General features: G+C 43.5%; 1 protein-coding gene across 1 annotated transcript; it reads left to right on the top strand.

Annotated features, from left to right (window-relative positions):
- Window positions 1–157: 157 nt before the first annotated feature.
- Window positions 158–19,169, top strand: MYO19 (myosin XIX). Its single transcript, XM_054394336.1, has 24 exons — window positions 158–169; window positions 2,053–2,197; window positions 2,935–3,083; window positions 3,309–3,422; window positions 4,210–4,342; window positions 4,553–4,622; window positions 4,744–4,846; window positions 5,164–5,260; window positions 5,734–5,810; window positions 6,179–6,269; window positions 7,398–7,569; window positions 7,897–7,970; window positions 8,092–8,213; window positions 9,858–9,971; window positions 10,335–10,511; window positions 11,443–11,589; window positions 12,021–12,128; window positions 12,879–12,949; window positions 13,882–13,991; window positions 15,804–15,967; window positions 16,625–16,754; window positions 16,937–17,022; window positions 17,345–17,650; window positions 19,041–19,169. Exons 1-24 carry the CDS (start codon window positions 158–160, stop codon window positions 19,167–19,169), a joined length of 2,901 nt encoding a protein of 966 aa, XP_054250311.1.
- The last annotated feature ends 1,518 nt before the right edge of the window (window positions 19,170–20,687 follow it).

Below are 20,687 nucleotides of genomic sequence, written 5' to 3'. Positions count from 1 at the left end.
TGCTTGTGGAACCCTCTGGAAAATGACATGTCTGGAGTTACTTTGTTCTAAATGCTTCTTAAAATGTTTTTTATTTAAGTGTTCTTCAGTGTGATTTGAATGAGGTGCCCTGCAGTAAAGGCCCTCTCCAGAGTTCCTGTCCATAGGGCTGGACAAGATGCCAAAGCAGGTAAAAAGAAAACCAGGAATCCTGTGTGATAATTACCTTTTACTGCCAGGAAAGAATGCTTGGCTTGTTTCCATGCAGTCCAGATTAGGTAACTACTAATGTGTATTCACCCTGTCTTCATGAACTGGCTGGACCTACTAACTGTGTGGTTTTGAGCTGTGTTACTAACAGCAGCCAGTGGTTTTGGTTATGCCACTGGGTCTAAAGGGGCAGGTGTTAGTGCATGGAGCAATCACATCCTTAAGGATACTTTTCCAGTGAAATTCATGGGCACATGAGCCATGCAGTGTAGGTATTTTCAGATAGGCTTTTTCTTTTGGCTAAGAGATCACCATCTCAAATGAAGTGATATTGAGCAGGAAGGAGGGAAAATAAGCCCTTTCTGAGGTGTTGCACTATCAGCTGGTGCCAGTGAACACAGGGGATGGCACAGGAGGCACAGACAATTGGCAGAACTCACCTTGTCCGCAGAGTATTTCCTAATGGTGTATCTGTTTGCAGCAAGCTCCTTAATGTTCATTTAGGGGAGAGTAACAGAAATCATTTTGATGGCAATGTCTAACTGCGTTGCTAAGCTTTTTTTCCCCCTCTTGCTGGGTAAAATTTTGTATTACTGGAAATGAACTGCTTATACTGTTTGCAAAAGGTAGTGATGCTCCTAAATGAGTACATTACTGTAGCTTTTTTTTTTTTTTTTGGCATGTGTTCATGGGATTTTGCAATGTATTTTCCACTTTATTAATAAACTTAGCTCATGTAGTAGGAATGCTCTAACTAAATTTGGCACTTTTGCTGCATAAACAAGGTGATGCTGTTCATTGACTTGGTTAAGTCATGAAGAATTGCAGGTTTGTGCTGCTAAATACAAATGAGTAGGGTTACTCTGGAGAACTTTCTGTCAAGAAGGGGGCCAGACAAGGAATATCATAGACTCACAGAACAGAATTGTTTCTGTTAGAAAAGACCTCCAAGATCATCAAGTCCAACTTTCTGCCTAAGACCACCATTATACCATGTCTCAAAGTACCATGTCCGTACCTAGAATGTAGAAGTCAGGACTGCCATCTTCTCCTGTTTTATTTTTCCCTTCTAGCCTCTCTGTCTTCTTCCCCACAAGAAATGACAAACAGGACCTGAAATCTCTCTTCTGGCTGAGTTTTCCATCATGCAAATGTGTCCTTCCAACTAATACTGTCAAGGACATGGGAGCCCAGAGGCTAAGATTTAAATACTTTGATTCAGAGGGGACAGATCTTCACCTAATGCAGGCTACCTCTTAAACACCACCATTTCTTTCTCCTTGGCTGCAACACACACACTCTGCAAACTTCATGCTTGGGACCCTCAACCCCTGCTCTAAAAAGGAAAGTTTCTGCTATGAAAATTGCATTTGTGTTGGACCACAGGAGCTTTCAGCTCTTCCTTAGTTTCTGCAGCAGGTCCTTCCTGCTTCTCTCTGCCCAAGATAGTGTTGATGGCGTTCATAGGCTGAGAAATATGCCAGTTAAGAAACACTGTGGATATGTGTCTGTGCTGAACAACCTGCAAAATTGCAAGCACCAGGTAGTGTAAGTCTGCAGACAGATTCTTTCTGAGGGTCTTAGCTTACAGCCAGAATTGCCAGTGATGAATTCAATTTACAGACAGTGCTGTCAGCCTGCCATCTCTCATATGCTAGGTAATACCTTTCTAAAAACACAGCACCCTATGGGAACCATTGTTGCAAGGGGAGGGCAGCTGAGAGGAAGAGTAGCTCGACTGGACTAAGTTATGACTCCTGCTGTGACTGAACTAGCAGTAGAAGAGCTATAAACTGTAGTGGGTGAGGTGAAAGTCCAGCTATATCCAGCCTTTGACTGATGCTGCTCTGCCATCCTCTCCAGGAAAATGGCCAAAAAGAAGATTGTGTCACCAAGAATGACCTCAGTGAGTCATTTGAAGAAGAAGTTGGAGCATTCCTCAGTGATGAAGAGAAACTCCATCTTATTGATGACCTCACTAAAGTCAATCCTGTGACAACTACAACAGGTGAACAGCCAGCCAGGGGAGCATCTCCTGAGGAGTCTCTTTCCATGGTGACTACTAATGTGTGGTAGATCCTGTTGTCATTGCATTAATACTGTCATAAATACAGTAGTTAAAGATTCCAAGCCTTTTAAAGCCTATTCAAAGCCTTAAAGTCACATTTGGCTTGGTTACTTTTTTTTTCAACACTTATTGTAGATTTAGCCATACTGATCCCTTACCAGTATAGGAGCTCGCAGCCCCTGTACTGGTGGTTCAGGTAGCCAGGGTGTGGCTGATATTTAATACAGGGCTCTTGCATGATCTTCTGACTGGTTTGGTGTTAAATGAATGTGTCAGAAATCGAAGCTCTAACTTAAATTCAAAATATATCCATGAACTTGGTTTGGAAAAGTAAATTCCTCACTTCACTTTTAAAGGTGGTCCCATTAAGAGAAGCCAAGGCCTGTTCCTAGGGCAGATGGAGAAGTTTTGCCTTTGCTTGTTCTGCAAGTGAGCAGATTTGCTTCATAGGGCTATGTGAAACCTCATGAAAGCGCAAGATTTCTTGAACAGAATAGTTAGCAGATTCCTTAAGGGCAACTCTTAAAGATATTGTTATGTATCTTAGACCTGTATCACTCTCTTGATCACTTCGTTCTCTGTCAAACCCAATAGGTAAAGTATCTGAAGATTGCTAGAAAGAGGAACAGGAAATACTATGCTTTTCAAAAGGTGCTAACAGAAGGTGTGTCTTTCAGTTCTGAAATGTCTTCAAGCAAGATACAGAGTGAACTTGTTTTATACAAACGCTGGCTGCAGCCTGGTGGCTTTAAACCCATTTCAGCCTGTCTCCTGCCTCTATTCCCCTGAGCTTATGAGAGAGTACCACCTTGCACTTAAGTCTCAGGTAATCCTTATAAGTTGAAATAACTGTCCCTCCACACAACTCCGATTTCAAAATCTGTGTGAACAAAATAATCTTAAAGGATAAAACTAATTTCTAGTGGAAGATGAATTCTGTTGAAAGAGCAGTACTGCTTTCAGAGAAATGTGAGAAGACCTTTGCTGTCCATTCCTGTTGAACTGTGTAATTACTGCACACTTAAATATGAATATTCTCTTTTACTGCCAGGATTTAAAACCTCACATCTTTGCAGTGGCTGAGGAAACCTACAGAAATGTCCAAAGCCAGATAGATCCTGTAAACCAGTCTATAATTGTGAGTGGAGAAAGTGGTGCTGGGAAGGTAAGGACATTTTTACTCTGTTTCTGAAGTTTTTACCATCAAACTCTGAAGTTTTGAGATTTGCCAGTGATTTGTGGTACGTAGTATTTCAGTGAACAAGCAGAGATCAAGAAATGAAAAATTCCAAGAGAGCACAAAGCCAGGCTGCTCTAGCACAGCTCTCTTGAAATAGGTGTAAAGCAGCAAGTGCTGCAGTTAAATAGACTCTGCTAAATCTAGCTGCTCTTTGGGTGACATCTGCAGTTTCTGTGAGGCCTGGATTTGAATCGTTTAACAGGAATTACACCTGAGTTCTTGTCTCAGCCTGGGCTGTTTTAGGGAGCTTGTGAGGGTCTCAGCAAACCCTCTGGAGAGACATAGATAGGAGAAGTGAAGAGTTCAGATGCTAACCTAGGCTCCTCTGTAATGGTCCATCTCCGTTCAGGAAGATTTTTAAGCCTGAGAATCAAATGATTTGATGACTGTTAATGACTTAAAAGTTTATGTTCAATTCATCTTAAGATACTACCTGTAAATTCTAGCTGGGCTTCCAGATGGGTTTGCTTTGGTACAGCCTCCATTCAGCAAAGCACTCTGACTCCAGTAGCATTTAAATGTCTGTCTGTTGCACATAAGCACATGCACAAAATGTTCCACTGGAGCAGAGCTAGTAACCTGACACAGTTCCTCTCCTCAACGTCATCATCAGCTGCATGCTGTGTTTTCAGAAGCTAGGACTGTTTCACTGACTGACATAAATAATAACATGGTAAAAACAAAAGCCGATTGTCAAGCTTCTTTCTTGCAGACCTGGACATCTCGCTGCCTTATGAAATTTTATGCTTCTGTGGCTGCTTCAGCTATCTCCCCAAAAGGCAACGAAACTGTGGAAAGGATAGAGAAAAGAGTGTTGGATTCTAACCCTGTCATGGAAGCTTTTGGTAAATGAGGCTTTTTGAACAAAAAAAGAAATAGTGGCCACTGTGTGAGAATTTTCTTTGTAAGACAGAAGTCTAAGCTAGCTCTCAGCCCTCTCCTTAAAAGGCAAACTCTTCAAATATTGGAACTCTGTACAAATCACTTGTCTATGTCCTGCATGGAAGGGTGGAACCAGTCTGCTTATTCTGTGTCTGTCACTGGTAATTTCACAGGGAATGCCTGTACCCTGCGGAACAACAACAGCAGCCGTTTTGGTAAATACATCCAGCTGCAGCTGGACAGGTAAGACCTGCTGTCCACAGCCCTTGCCTGTTGTGTTTGTCCTCCTCTATCGTAACAGCACAACATCTGTCAGATTCTTGGAGGAAGCTGTGTTAAAATCTTTGCTTCTTTTTCCCTTTAGATTCCACCATCTGAGCGGTGCTTCCATTCAGACCTTCCTGTTGGAGAAGACCAGAGTTGCCTATCAGGCCCCCAGTGAAAGAAATTTTCACATTTTTTATCAGGTTTGCCTTCAGTTAATTTTACTAGATGTTTCTGATGAACAGTGGGGATAAAAGTCATCAGATTTAGTACAATTGCAACTTTTAATATTGAAGAGTTTTGCTATCTGCCATGTTTCCATACTAAATTATGGTCCTGGTGTGCTATTTGTTGTCTGTGTGCTGTGAGTACCAAAGGCAGATTCCAGCCACAGAATCACAGAACAACAGAGGTTGGAAGTGACCTCTGAAGATCATGGAGGCCCATTCCTTGCCAGAGCAAGATACCTAAAGGAGATCACATAGTTACCTTGGTCGTTATCTTGTTTTTTTGTCTCCAGATCACAAAAGGTGCTACTGCAGAGGAGAGGCTGGAATGGAACCTTCCAGAAGGGGCTGAGTACTGCTGGCTGCCAAATTCTGAAAGAAACTTAGATGGTAAAGATTAGTTTCACAGACTGTCCATTAATAATGGCTGTCACTTTAAAGGAAGGCATGTCTGTCCTTATGAAATCCCATGACCCAGCTTGGTCAGCCAACAGCAGACATTCTGCAAAGCCACCTGCATTAATGTGTTTCTCTTTAAGTTTCAGTTTGCACTGTTAAGAGTTTGCATCTGGCTTAAAACAGCACTTTCTGGCCTAGTGAATTTGCATCTCTCTGGCTGTATTTAGAAACTGTCTTGTCTTTGGATGTGCTTCAGCAGCCTTCTGCCTAACTTCAGAGCCCCACAGAGTCAGTGCTAAAGCAGTGTCTTGGTTCTCCAGGTTGTACTCTGGGATGTACCAAGAGAACATGTCTTCCTTGATCTCCCTTGACAGTTCCAGCTAAATTGGTTGTGGTGCAGAATTCTGCTGCCTGTGTTTGTGTGCATGGCTTTCTGTTAAAACAACACTTGTTTGGCTTTTCAGAGGACTGCTTCGAGGTGACCAGAGATGCAATGTTTCACTTGGGCATTGACCGCTCCATGCAGAACAATATTTTCAAGGTCAGGTACAAAGCACAGTCACCAGGAGGCTGCTAATGATGTTTGGAATGTCTTTTCAGGCAGAATTAAATCTGTATCCATGTTCAGAGTGTGGGTTGTTTGGGACTCCTGACTGGAGGGCCTGCAGCTACACATTAGGTTGCATAACCAAGTAATAGTTCCTAACTAAAAGCCTGCACCTCTGAACTTTGGTTTTCCTTCAGTAATTGCCATGTTAGGAATTGATACAGAAGCTTGGAATCTACTTGCTTTGTTTTGTGCAGAAACGTTTTGACTTGTCCTGTTCACATGGTTAAGGGAAGGCTAAGAGGACGCTGCGTTGGAGGGGAGCTCTGTTTTAGGAAACTAAATGCTTGATTGTGTTTCAGATATTGTCAGGCCTGCTCCATCTTGGGAATGTTCAATTCTCTAATCCTGTGGATGAATCTCAGCCTTGTGAACTAGAAGACAAAGCCAAAGGTGAGGCAGCAAGCATGCAGTGCTCCAGAGGGTCTTGTTCTCTTATGTAGGTGTCTAATGCAAATGATTACTGTGCTCTCCTGCTTGATAGGAGGCTACCAGGGTCATGGGCAAACCCAGGGTTAAGCATGTGTGTGTGCAGTACTTCACTTCTTCAAAGGACTGAACAAACAAAAACCTAATGCTCCCCTGCTCTGAGAGATAATATCCTTCTGTTACAGGTCAAGGCAACTGCAGCGTTAGACAGTCATTTCAGAAGGGTTATTGGCAGAACTCTTACTCTTGATTGTAATCTTAACAAGACATCACCAGACTTCCAGAAATCTGACCCAGAGTGGAGATCCGGGCTTTTAAAACTAAATCTTTGATGTTTTCATGATAAAGACTAAAACTTTGTAGCAGCAAAACTGCTAAATTGCAGCATAGAACACAGGTTGTTCTTCATGTCCTGAGGAAGCTCATGGATTTAGTTTTCCTTCAGGACTACATCACTGTCCTCAATAGGGAGGTTTCCTTCTGTTAATTCACATGCTCTGGATTCACACTACTTAACATTCAAATAGTTTTGTATATAGCTCAAGTTAACAAGATCTTAACTGCTTTGCTAGCAAATATTAGTTCCTTTCCACTTCCTTACTATCTCCCAATTCCCTGGTGTTTTTTGTTTTGTTTTGTTTTGTGTGGTTTTTTTTTTGTTTGTTTTTGGTGGTTTTTTGCTTTGTTTTGTTTTGTGTTTTTGTTTTTTCTGGTCATGACTGTTTGATTTGTCTGTCTGGATTTAGAGTTCTCTGCTCAAACAGGTGAAAAAGTAAACAAGACACACCTAGAGAGTACTCTTTAAAATACCTGCTGCAGTGTGGCATACTTCAGACTTTTTGGGTATTTCTTAATTTGAAATAGAGTGCCTGCAGTTCCAGGGGTACTGTACATTCCAGTTAAGAGTCTGGTCTTGCAAAGCTTTCTCCCAAGTTTGAGTAAAACGTAAGATGCAAAATCCACATTTAAGCTGGTGAGTTCATGAAAGTGTCATTTTTTAGTATCATCTCTAGATCACCTCTAACTTTGAAGGGGTTGCGTTCACTTCAACTCCAGATAATCTTGCAATGTTTTTTTTAACTCCTGAACAAGATTTTGTGAAGACTGCTGGAGATCTGCTGAGGATACCTGTCAAGGAACTACTGGAATCGTTAAGAATTAGAACAATAACTGCTGGAAAACAGCAACAAGTCTTCAAGAAGCCATGCTCCAAAGCTGAATGTGAGACTAGGAGGGACTGCCTTGCCAAAGTGATCTATGCAAAGTAAGGACATGGAGGCCAGGCTGCTGTGCTAATCCATAGAATTTTGGGGCAATAGAGAGGCCAGAGGGATTTACTTTGCCTGGCTGTCTGCATGGACTCAATAGCAGGATCATCCTCCCCAATTTCCACACCCTTGATTCAGTTGTAGATACTGGCATAGCTGCAGTATCTAATAGATAAACCAGCAGTTCTCTGAAGATCTGTGTCACCTGGCAGCATGCCATATTTTTTTTTCTTTTATGTGATGCTGCTAAAAACAGCAGTAAAAGAACACTGCTGTGATTGTTGTAAGCAAGCACTTCCCAACTAATCCAGGTGTCATTGCAGATTGTTTGAATGGCTTGTTTTGGTCGTAAATGAAAGCATCTATGCAGATCCATCAGTGTGGAAGAGCTTCATAGGTATGGTTTTTCATCCCTGCTTTAGCTGAGTAACACTGAAGTTACTCAGAAGTAATGTTACAAGAAGTCCTTCATGCTTCTACTAGACCAAAGTGCACTGTCTTTCCCTTATTCCTCCTAGGTTTGCTGGATGTTTATGGGTTTGAAGCCTTCCCTGAAAACAACTTGGAGCAGCTTTGCATCAACTATGCCAATGAGAAACTGCAGCAGCACTTTGTAGCACACTACCTGAAGGCACAACAGGTAATAGCACAATAGATCAAATGTTAAATAGTTCATTTTAAAACACCTTTGGTCTCTTTAGTTGCATTTCTGATTGGATTGCAACTTTCATTTGAGTAAACAATGCCACAGAGATCAGTGGGATGTAACAATTGCTTTGTTAAAGAGGAGAGTGAGGGGCACTTGGTGGGATGAGACAGCTTTCTCGGATAGGGTACTGGAAATCTGTTCCCTTTTACACAGCTCCAGTAGCTCTGTGGCCTAGTAAACTGTTTGCATTTCCTCTCTCAAAACTAAATTGTTGAGGTAAGCTTAGCCTACACTGAGATTCTCTTGGAAGCTGCTGCCTTTACCCACAGTAATTCTCTTCCTCAAGCGTAAAGTACCCAAAAGCATGGGGAGCTTCTAGACCTCAGATTATTATGAAGGCAGAGAGTCCAACAGAACCTTGTAACCTGGACATCATCAGCACATGGTACCTGGTGGAGGTCTTCTGCTTCAGGAGAACAGCATCATGACCCAGTTGTTTTGCTGGTCCCTTTAAAGACAAAACAACACTGTGCATCAGCTTTTATTTTTTAGTAGGGGCATTCACAAGTTGTATTGTTTGACAGCAGAGATGGTATTTACAGCATGCTGAAGCAGTTGCTTGCCTCACTGGTCACACTGCTGATGCCAGTTCTCATCTGGGTGCTCAGAAAGCTAGAAAAGCTAGAAAGCTGCCTGGGCTGCTGCTCTAGTGGGAGTACCTCAGTGAATTTCTCCCCATTACAGGTACATTAGCACAGTGCTCTAGTACCTTCTGTCTCATGGCATAGTTGTATCCATTTATTCAGGTAATAATTATCTCTTGGGACATAATTTGTGCTTTAGATGCCCAGCATTTCTTTTTTCCTGCCTGTCCTTGTCACTATGCCAGGGGTTAATGGCCAGTGAAGACAGAAACCAAGTTCAAGCACACAATTACTTTCCTTGAAATTGATTCATGACCTCTGTTTATAGAACCCCTCCCAATTACTGCCTGCCCTCTTACCTCCTTTAATCTAGCAGTATCCCAAACTTCTCACAGGCCATTCACAGCTGTGCTGAGCAAGCTGTTAACAGGAAACTTTTAAAATAACTGGCCAGAGCTTGTGCTTGTTAAACACTTCTGACAGTTGGTTCTGTTACTTAGCATAAGTGCACAAATTATTTCAACCAGTGTCTTTCTCCACTTCCTGTTGGATCAGGTTTTACTTCAAATGGAGGCCAGGTAATAAATTCAGGCACATAATGGGTGGTTTAGAGCTATGTCCAAATTTTAAGGAAAGAGTTCTGTGTGTTCCTTGCCCCTCAGGACTAAACCCAGTGTAGCCAGGAAAGGCTTAGAGTCAGACTGGAGTCTGTTTGTTTCCTCTGTAAAGCAGCCCTTGCAGCTCTTTTGGATAAATTTTAAACAAATTGTTCCAGCAGGATCTGCTGCTACCTTCTCAGAAGCTACCTGGTAGAACACCCTTGATTATTTGGAGTTTTTTGCCTCAAGATTGCCACTGAACATGAGCTGAGCTTTGGCTGAGCAAGTTGAGCCTGGGATTAATTTGTTAAACAGTAACTGCACCAAACTGCAAAGTTAGTTGAGTTGTGGTGCCCTCTGCTGCAGAATAACCAATGTCTCTCTTGCTTCAGGAAGAATATTCAGCTGAAGGCCTACAGTGGTCTTTCATAAACTACCAGGACAACCAGCCCTGCCTTGACCTGATTGAGGGCAATCCTCTCAGCATTTTTTCTTTGCTGAATGAGGTAAGTGTGGATCTAAATCCCTAAAGCTTTTGGCCTAGTTGCGTGCCTTCTGTCCCTTGCCACCAAACATGGATGCTAAATGAGTAGGAAACTCACCAGCTGTAGTATTTCTGCAGAGCTTATTTCTCAGAAAAAAGAGCTGCTTCTTTCCTGAGTCATCCTTTTTCTCCTGATCCGGGATGTTCTCATTCCAATACAAAGCCTCAATTATTTTTTATTTTGGCTTTTCCCCCCAGTTTTTCAGGCTTTGCACTTAAAGCAACTCCAAAAGCACAATTTGACTAAGATTTTAAAGTGCTGTAGCTTTTAAAGACAATTTCTTATGACAAGAGATGCTGTCATTCTGTCTTGTTTGTTGTCCAGGAGTGTCGTCTGAACAGATCCTCCAACACTGAGCTATTTCAAACTCGGATTGAGAAAGCCTTGTCTAATAATCGATGCTTGAGTCGAAACAAATTTAGTAAGAAGCCTAACTTCATTATTTCACATTATGCTGGCAAAGTCTGCTATCAGCTGGCAGCAATGGTAGAGAAAAACAAGGTAGGTCCTCTCAGAAAGAGCTGTTTAAAAAAAACCCGAAAAAACACCACCAAAAATCTTGCGGACCAAAGGCAATTTAAATCAAAGCATCATTAATATGTATATCATAGAATTGTTTTGGTTGGAAGAGACTTCCAATCTCATCGAGCCCAACCATCAACCCAACACCACCGTGATCACTAAACCATGTCCCACAGTGCCATGTCCACAGGTTTTTGAGCACCTTCACGCATGGGGACTCCACCACCTCTCTGGGCAGCCTCTTCCAATCCCTGACCATTCTTGAAAGAAATTTTTCCTGATCTCCAACCTAACCCTCCCCTGGCACAATTTCAGGCCATTTCCTCTTGTTCTGTCACCTGATACTAGGGAGAAAAGACCAACGCCCATCTCACTCCAATCTCCTTTCAGGAGGCTGTAGAGAGCAATGAGGTCTCCCTCATTCAGTGATGTTTAGTGGATATTCATTTCTTTGTCCAGATCAATCCTTCAGGCCACCTGAAACTGAGTAATCCTGCTGATTTTCCGTGAGCCATCACTGGCATAAGAAAATGCTTTATTAGTAGAGTTTTCTTGCTGAGGATTAAGTTATCCCAGGCTTGTCCCATTCCAAAGACAATGCAGAAGTGTTAATAGCATCAGGAAATTCTATAACCATAAATACTGCATTTCATTTCCCCAAACCAAAGTTCTGAAAGTACCAGGAAACTGAAGTTTTGGCCTCATTGTGCCATTAGTGAGCAAGTGAAATAGTCTGTGTATACAAGGGTCTCTCATCAGTCTGACACTACCAGTAATTATGGCAAGTAGTATCAAGTGATGCAATAAAATACCTTATCTTAATTAAAAGGAAGACTTTCTAATACAAGTTTGAAAGGTGGCAGGTTTCTGCTCAAGTCCAAATACTAACAAGTCACATTTGTGTTTGCAGGACCCCATTCCACCAGAGCTAGTCCCAGTTTTGCAAAATTCTAAGGACCCTTTGCTTCAAAAATTATTTCCTGTGACAGAAAGGAACCAAAATAACCTCAAACCCCAGAACAGAGCAGCTGTTGTTACAGTGGTGTCAAAGTTCAAGGTACATCCTATTCAGATTTCTGCTTTCAACTGCTCTTTTCATAACTAGATGGGAAAACAGTGTAGTTGGACCAAGATGAGTAAATGTTATTAAACTGAAACATCTGTAAAGCAGAAATAGCTTCAGACTCCTGAGATCTTCTGGGGTTTAACTCACTTTTATTTTACCTTTAACAGTTGAGCATCTGCCTTTGTAAATCTTCTTCCTACCTGTTGCTCTGGAGGGGCCAGCTTCAGCTGGTGGACCTGCTTTATGAATTTGTCACCAGCAATTTTACAGAAGCATTCACAGAGTGGCTTTTTTGCTCAGGCTCTGTGAATACGGAGTCTGTAAAGCCATCCTTGCACAAAAGAGCTTCATTAAGATCACCGAGGAGCTAACCTACCTATGGAGGAGTTGTCCCTAATAAAACCTGTGTTTGTTTTCTGCAGGGTTCACTTGAACATCTCATGCAGATCCTGAACAGCACCACGCCACATTACATCCGTTGCATCAAGCCCAATGCTGACTGCAAGGCAATGACTTTTAAAAGGGAAGAGGTAACGTTTCAAAAGCCTTCCCTCACCAAGTCAGTGAGGAGCTTCCTGCAGACATTGTGTGGGGCTTTGGGTTGGGTCTCTTACGCACATTTTGAAATAGCTTTTTCTCCTCTGGAGCTTCCCAGAAAAATGTCCTTTCAGAGTCACTGATGGTGCTTGTCTGGAATGGAGACAACTTGCTTGTTGCTGTGTGAAAAGTTCCCTTACTAGAGCGCTCCTGGGTTATTTGGGGTGCTACTGTCCCAGCCCTCAAAACAGATAAAGGTGATCTGACTGCTCATCAGTCCTGGTCACATAGATATCTTCATGGTGAATGCCCACAAAAAAAAAAACCTTTGCTTGCTCCTGGAGTTGAGTCTAGTCTAGGACAAGGTGACTTCAGCTGACTAGCATGCCTTTGGGAGCAGAGCAGCAGATGTTAAAGCTATAACTAGAGAACCTCATCTGATGTGAAAACAAGCAGCTGGAGTTAATTCTAACCACTCAGAAGGCTCACAAGGACTGTCCCTCTGTGCTAGCACTGCATTGACCTACTCTGGCTGTTTCTCAAAGCAGTAGCTTGGTGTCTGCACAATCACCTTCTTCACTTGTCCATCCATTACCCATCTGCCAGTGAGGTGGTGCATACCAGGCAAATTCAGGTGTGGTTGCTGAACTGAGCTGGGTTTTGGGTCAAGCACATCCTCTGCAGAGCTAAGCAGCTTCTATAAAGCCAGTGGTTACCTAAAACCATCTCAATTTATGCCTCAGGTTCTCAACCAGCTTCAGGCATGTGGAATAGTTGAAGCCATCAGCATCAGTGCAGCAGGATTCCCTGTTAGGTAAGTCTTGAGCTTCTTGAGCAAGGTCTTCCATAATCCATTTCTATAGCAATTAGTGGCATGTTGCTTATTCAGAAGGGCTTTATAAGCAAGAAATCCAAATATTTTGGAGTCTGTTTCAGACCGAAAAACTACTAATTCTTTGGAAGTTCCTTCAAGAGTTCTGCTTACTGCCTGCTTTTAAGCTTACCTGAGCACCTCTCTTACATGTTCTGGAGTGAAAAACATCTGTTACAAACCTGGACTGTTGTTCTGTGGTTTGGATAATTCAGCAAGTCCAAATGTGCAGTGACAGCCCAACAAGCAACTTGCATACACCAAATACTAACAGCATCCAAATGTGTTTGTAACACAGCCCTGGTCTGAGAAGCTGGAGGAGAGATGTTTTGATGTGAACTACCATAGAATGTACCAAGTTGGGACCTCTACAAGTCATCTAGTCCACCCACCCTGCAGCCAGCAGGGATATCCACATGCACGAAAAGTTCTAATTTTCTGCAATTAAAAATCAGTTATAAACGACACTCATTTAAGTGTAGTCATCTGGAAGTTGAGCATCTCCTCGCAGCCAGTCATTTTGCTGGGCTTTCTTGACCATCTTTAGAGGATGGATGGAACAAGGCCTGAGGTAGTCATGGTTTTGACAGCTCAGTATTGATGGATGAAGCTCAGCATTATCACAAAGAAGCCAAATTCTTTCCCAATCCTTGATGCAGGCAAAAGTCCCTGTCTGTACTGGGCAATGGGCAGTCTGAATTTCTGCAGGAAGTCTGTACGTCCTTGCATCTTGGTGACCATGCTGGCATCAGACTGTTTGCGTTCACTGCATTGGATCTTTGAAGCCCTTCTGCAATTTATCCCCTCAAATGTTATATTATTTACCATATAGTAAATGATACCTGCTTACAATTAACTGCACCTTTGTCTGTCAGGATCCCTTTCCAAAGTTTCATGGAGCGCTATGCAATACTGAGAAAATCGTGTGGATCCAACAAGAAGAAAGTGTGTGATAAAAGCAGCTCTCCTGCTGCTGAGGAAACAGGTAAGTGTCTTCAGATAATCTCTCTGCTATCAATAAAATTATCACTGACCAATTTGATGCCACCTAGATCAGCTACAATCACTGTGCCAGCACTAGGGCCATTCTCAAAACATTTCCGTATTGTATCACAATGTGAATTTCTAATTTGCCTAATGCTTACAGCAGGCTCTCTTTGAAAGTGCAGGTTTTTATCTTGGTTTTTCTGGGCTTCTCTGGGTAAAACAGCTACAGTCACAGTGGTGTTCCAAGTTTCCCCTGTTACAATGCGATTTAGAGCTAGTTCTTAAGTAGACTTAAAACTACTTACATATTTGCTTATAGTCTTTCTCCTTTCTCTCTTTTTCTTTTCCCCCCACCTTGTTTTCTTGCTGAATGCACTGACCTTCCATAGCTTCCCTGGATTCTGCTGCTTCTCCTACCTTTTGCAAACTTCTGTGAGTGATTCTTTTTTTCTAAGCAGGAGTGATGATGGAATTTCAAAACCACAATCCAAGCTACAAGGTAACATCTTTGGTGTGAAGGCCCCCCAAAAAGGAGCTCTTCAGGTGGTTACATTTGATACTGACAAGTCAGGCAACCCCCAGAGTAATCCAATAGCCAGCCAGCAGGTCTGTTCAGTAGCCAGTAGATGTGGAAAAGCGGGACCAGTAAGTGCCAGCCTATATCAGATAAGGAAAATGGCTGAAAATTCATCCACCACGTGGAAATGGAATGAAATAACACAATGTGGGCTGGAAATGGCTTACACGCTGTATCTTTCTCCCTCAGTTACAAACCCATTAGCTGAAAGGCCTCACAGGTCCTTTTTATCTTCAGCAGGTAATAAGCTGCAAACAAAGCAAAACAATTTCCTAAACAGGGGGATAAGCTTTTGGTTCCCTTATCAGCCCAGCTCCATGAACACCATCATAGTCACCAGATGTCTTCCTATAAGCAAGAATTGCTTATGCTTGTTTCAGTGCCTTAAAATGCTCTCATCTCCTTAGAAATATTTGTAGCAGAAAAGCAAACAGTATCCAGGATGGAAAGAGACAAAGACCGTCAAGTTCTGGCACTGAGCATGCAGAAACTCGTGCAGCATTGCCTTGAACAACCCAATCTCTTTCAAAGACAGGTCTGAAATGTCTGCCTCTATTTCCAGATAGATCAATCAGGCTAAGCTCTTTGTCTCATCATTAAAAAAATTGTGTACTATGTCCCAGAAATGGTTTTAGTGACCTCTTACTGCTGCAATAGACTCCTGCTTAGTACATGTCCCTGTGGCTGCTTCTGATGCCCAAAAACTGTAGAATTGTGTAGAATTTGTTCTTCTGTTCCTGCATCTTTCTGTACATTAAGGCTACGAGTTCAAGTTCTTTCTTTTTGTTCTTTGTTCCTAACAGTTTTAAGTTTGGGGTATTTCATTAGATTTTCTTAGGACTAAGCTGCTCCAATCTATCCTTAATTGCAATGCTGTTGCTTACTAATGTTTCCATGTAGGATGCTTTAAACAGCACAAGAACAGCTGAGCCCCTCCACGTCTGTTTCATTGTCTAGATTACCCAGAACAAAATTCGTTAGAGAGGTGAGATAAAACAGAACCCAAACTACCTCTCAGTTCAAACACACCATGCTGTTTTTCTAAGTTGCCAGCACATGGTGAAATCTCTTCTTCAACACAGCTAGATCTAGTGATGTCTCAGCCATAACCTCCTCCCCTTTTGCTGTAGGTCTGTCCCACCTAAATGGCCAAGAAGTTTCAGTGTAAAGACAATGACTTGGTCCTGGCATCCAAGTTTTGTGATACCTGGCTCTTCAATGCTTCATTTGCAGGTGAGGCTGCAGAGGTGGATGATGACAAAGCATCACCTTCTGTTGTTCTTGAAATCCTTCAGAATGTGGTTCCTGGACAGACCACCCCTGAGCAAACTGAGAACAGAGCAGAGAAGACTTTGGTGTATTGTGGCAAAACCAAAGTATTTATGGCAAATTCTGTGGTAAGAGAGCTACTGCCTTGGCTAGCAGTTCTGGATCGGACTCTGGCACAGATTATTACCGTGGCATAGGTGATACACCTGCCAATGCCAGTGTGCCCAGAACTGGGCATTTTCCTTCACATTACTAAACTAAATCAAACATCCATCAAAACCTAACCATCAGAAGCCCTTTGCTCAATGGTGTCCTTGTTGCTATCAGAGAAGGATCTGCACTCATGTCTAAAGCTGTTGGTGTCCTCCCCATCCAGTACAGATTACAGCTTTCCTCAGCTTCACCTGACAGACCTGGCTGCTCTGACAGGCCTAAGCAGTTGCTTTGTGTAAGGCACAAAGGAGACGAAGGCACTTAGGCACAGCCTGCATCCTGGAGGATGCAGCCATAAGAGAATTCCCTTCAGTGGAACCTTCTTTAAGCCATCTGCTACTGTGCCTTTAGGAGTGTGCACTTTCCCCCTCAGATACTTGCATTCTCGTTTTTCATCTATTTCATTAGCACTAATGAAGTGCTCTCACTTCTAAAACTTAATCCAGCAGTCTTAGGACACTGAAATGTGCACGTGGTTTCCTGACAAACCCCAAGATACTGCAGGAGAGGGAAGAGTTGTGAACATAACTCCATCCCCAAGTACTAACTGCAGGCTCCTGTCCCCACTGCAGCTGGAGCAACTTGAAGCTAGAAGAGCAGCAGCATTAAATAAGAAAGCATTCTGCATTCAGTGCTGCTGGAGAAGATTCAGACAGAAGAAACTAACAAAGGAGGGCCAGTCTGCAACTGTCATCCAAGCAGGTGAGCTAGTAAGAGTGTGGCTGAACATAACTGGTACCATTTCCAGGCACACTTGATGTTTAAAGTGACAGGAGTGGTTCTGTTAATTGAAGGTGGAGAAAGCCTAGCACCATCTCTCCTGCATTGTGTCCAAGAGCTTCTGAGGTTCTCTATACTCAGGTTTCTTTCCATTAAATCTTCAGCTGTCCGTTCCTGGTTAGCCAGGAGTCACTTTCAGCGGATGCGCAGTGCTGCTGACCTGATCAAGCATGGCTGGAGGAGATGGAAAGTGAGTACTCTGGGACAGAAAAGGCCTGAAATTGAGTGACTGAGGCTTTTCACTGTTTGAGAAAGAATCCATCTCTGGCAAGTAACTGTACAAACCAAATACTGTCAATTCCCCACAAAACTTTTCTCAAGCTGGAAGATGGATGCTAGTCTCGTGTAGCTGCTTCTGCAGCATAGACACTGCAGAATAAACTCATCCTTACCTTCATCAAGTGGGAAATGTCCCAAGGGGTGTCCTGTCCTTTAAGAGTCTCTCTTTTTTAGACTGTTATGTATTTTTTGTTCTAGATGTTTGAGAATTTTGTTCTGCATCTCTTCCTCAGGTGAAAATGGCTGCATTAGCAGCAGCAGAACTGGATGAGGGTGAAGAAAGGATATTCTCAGACCCTGCAGCTACACTGATCTCAGCCAAACCACCTCGCTCCTTGGAAACAAAGTGGCCTCTGCAGGCAGTAATTCAGTTCTGGCCTCTTGGCCTTGTCCTGGCTGCAGCACCTCTCACTGTAATGGGACTTCGGAGAGATCTGTCCTTGCTGGCGTGTCTCAAAGTGCTTCAAGAGAGTGACAGCTACAAGGAGGAAAGTGGCTCCTTTGGCTGTGGTATTACATCCATTAGAGCCCTCCCACAGGTAACAAACCTCACACACCTGAGTCTAGAGCAAGCTAAGCTGCTGTGAGTTCAGGAATTGGAGCTCTGCTGTTGAGCAGAGCAATGGTCAGGTCTGGTCTCAAGCTATAGCCTTCCCTGTTCTGCTGGCTTAGACATGTGAGGATGACTCTGGCATGATGCTACACACAGGACTGAGCTGAGACTTTGAGCTAAGCATGAAAGCGCTGGTTAATCTCTGTCACAAGAACAAACTGATCAAAGCTCTGCCTCAGAAACAGAGAACAGAGGATTCCAACATGGGTTCTGCTGTTATTTTTTCTGCTTATGGGATTTAATCTACACAACATAGGTGGACACAAAGTATCCACTTGGGGAGAAGCCATGGGGTGTATTAATATCCCAGTAATTCTGTTTTGACTTCTCTGCACAGCTTAATTCACACAGAGGGTTTTTCAGGGCAGAAAGCAGGCAGCAACCCTCAAGTACTTCATCTTCTACCCACATGCAGAACAGTCTTAGACACCATTTATTACAAACAAGCCACAACCCACAGTGGCTTCTCTCAGAAATCATGCTCAGCTTACACCTTGTGGCTGTTTTTTGTTGATAAATTTTGGAGGCTGCATGAAATTACATGTGCACGAATGAGCCTGTGCCTGGTTCACAGCTGATACCAGCAGTAAGAAGCAGCACCAAGTTCAGTACTACCTAAAAATTCAAATCTTCAGTTTAAGTACTGTATTAAGTAACTGAATTTCAGTTCAAATTACAGTATTGGTATTCTTTGTAGTAATCACTTCTTAAACCCACTTGTACTAGGACTCCTTTGGAGGTCTTCCTCTATTACTTATATTCACTACTTGCTCATATACATGTATAAATGTGTTAATAAATAAATAATAGCAAATACACTTTGCTATTCAGACTAAGTAACACTTATAAAGGGTCAGGAGAATGATCAGAAGACTGCAGGGCCTGCCATGTGAGGAAAGACTGAGAGTGCTGGGGTTGTTCAGCCTTGAGTTTTAGGGGAGACCTTACTGCCGCAGACCAGTACATAAAGGGTGGCTATCAGGAGGATGGAGACTCCCTTTGTACAAGGAGTCCCATGGAAAAGCCAAGTTACTGCTGGGGAGATTGGACTCCAGAAGAAAATGTTTCCTCATAAGCACAGCCAGACATGGGAATCATCTCCAAGGGCAGCAGTGGAATCCCCTACATTGGGCAGTTTGATGACTCACCTTGACAGGGTGCTGTGTCAGTTCATTTCAGCTCCACTATCACCTAGATTGGCACAGATGATCCTTGGGGTTCCTTCCAACCTGGCATTCTGTCATTCTGTGAATAGCAAAATTAGCTCCAAACCTGACAAAAACTTCAGCTGACCTCTCCCCCTCTTTTCCTTGCAGGGCTCTGTCAAGTTTCACTGCAAGAGGTCTCCACTGCATTACGCAGATGTCAGCCCCCACAGGGATGCCTGTTCCACCACTGGACTTAACCAGATTCTATTGGACAGAAAAAAAGTCTTTCCAGCATAGCTCTTGGCCATTGACACAACTGTACTTTTTCCTTCAGGGAAGGACTGGCTGCAAGCCGCTGCTTTCAAATTACTCAGTGTCCATATGTGCTGCTACCTCAGCTTGTATGTATGCTAGAATAGACCTCAAAGTTACAACCCATGGGGGCATTCCTCCTCTCTCACGCGTGCACACATGAAATACCAGTACTACGAGAACACTCAACACAGACCAAGTGCTTTAAGGAAAATATACTTGAACACTTCTGGCACCACCTGGGAGAAGCAAGAGGCTGGTAATGAGACAGCAAATAAGGCAAATATTTCTGATGTGGGCTGGATTCTCCTTGGGAGGTACAGCTGCAACAATTCTGAGTGGCTGTGAGTGTTCAGTACATCACACTTCTGGCAGACTGAGGACGTGAAGCTCAGTCGACTGTAACATTAAAGGCAGATGTCTCAGGGAAAAGCAAGACTGGACTCTTGCTTTTTATCTATAGGACCAAACCATATCAAGAATCAAGAAGGTTGGAAGAGACCTCAAAGATCATCGAGTCTAACCTGTCACCCTAAACCTTATGGCTATCTAAACCATGGCACCAAGTGTCACGTCCAATCCCCTCTTGAACACCTCCAGGGATGGTGACTCCACCACCTCCCTGGGCAGCACATTCCAATGGCCAACCACTCTCTCTGTGAAGAACTTTCTCCTCACCTCCAGCCTAAACCTCCCCTGGCGCAGCTTAAGACTATGTCCTCTTGTTCTGGTGCTGGTTGCCTGGGAGAAGAGACCAAACCCCTCCTGGTTACAACCTCCCTTCAGGTAGTTGTAGACAGCAATGAGGTCTCCCCTGAGCCTCCTCTTCTCCAGGCTAAACAGTCCCAGCTCCCTCAGCCTCTCCTCATAGGGCTTGTGCTCAAGGCCTCTCACCAGCCTCGTTGCCCTTCTCTGGACATGCTCCAGCAATTCAACATCTTTCCTAAACTGAGGGGCCCAGAACTGGACACAGTACTCAAGGTGTGGCCTAACCAGTGCTGTGTACAGGGGTATAATGACTTCCCTGCTCCTGCTGACCACACTATTCCTGATGCAGGCCAGGATGCCATTGGCTCTCTTGGCCACTAGGGCACACTGCTGGCTCATGTTCAGGCGGCTGTCGACCAGTACCCCCAGGTCCCTTTCCACCTGGCTGCTCTCCAGCCACTCCGACCCCAGCCTGTAGCTCTGCATGGGGTTGTTGTGGCCAAAGTGCAGCACCCGGCACTTGGACTTGTTGAATGCCATCCTGTTGGACTCTGCCCATCTGTCTAGATGGTCAAGGTCCCTCTGCAGAGCCCTTCTACCTTCTAACAGATCAACACCTGCTCCCAGCTTGGTGTAATCTGCAAATTTACTGATGATTGACTCAATCCCCTCATCCAGATCATCAATAAAGATATTGAACAGGATGGGGCCCAGCACTGATCCCTGGGGGACACCACTAGTGACAGGCTGCCAGCTAGATGTGGCACCCTTCACCACCACTCTCTGGGTCCTGCC

This window comes from Indicator indicator, chromosome 30, assembly GCF_027791375.1.
Source record: "Indicator indicator isolate 239-I01 chromosome 30, UM_Iind_1.1, whole genome shotgun sequence".
In the NCBI taxonomy this organism is placed as follows: domain Eukaryota; kingdom Metazoa; phylum Chordata; class Aves; order Piciformes; family Indicatoridae; genus Indicator; species Indicator indicator.
This window is presented reverse-complemented; position numbering and strand designations above follow the sequence as displayed.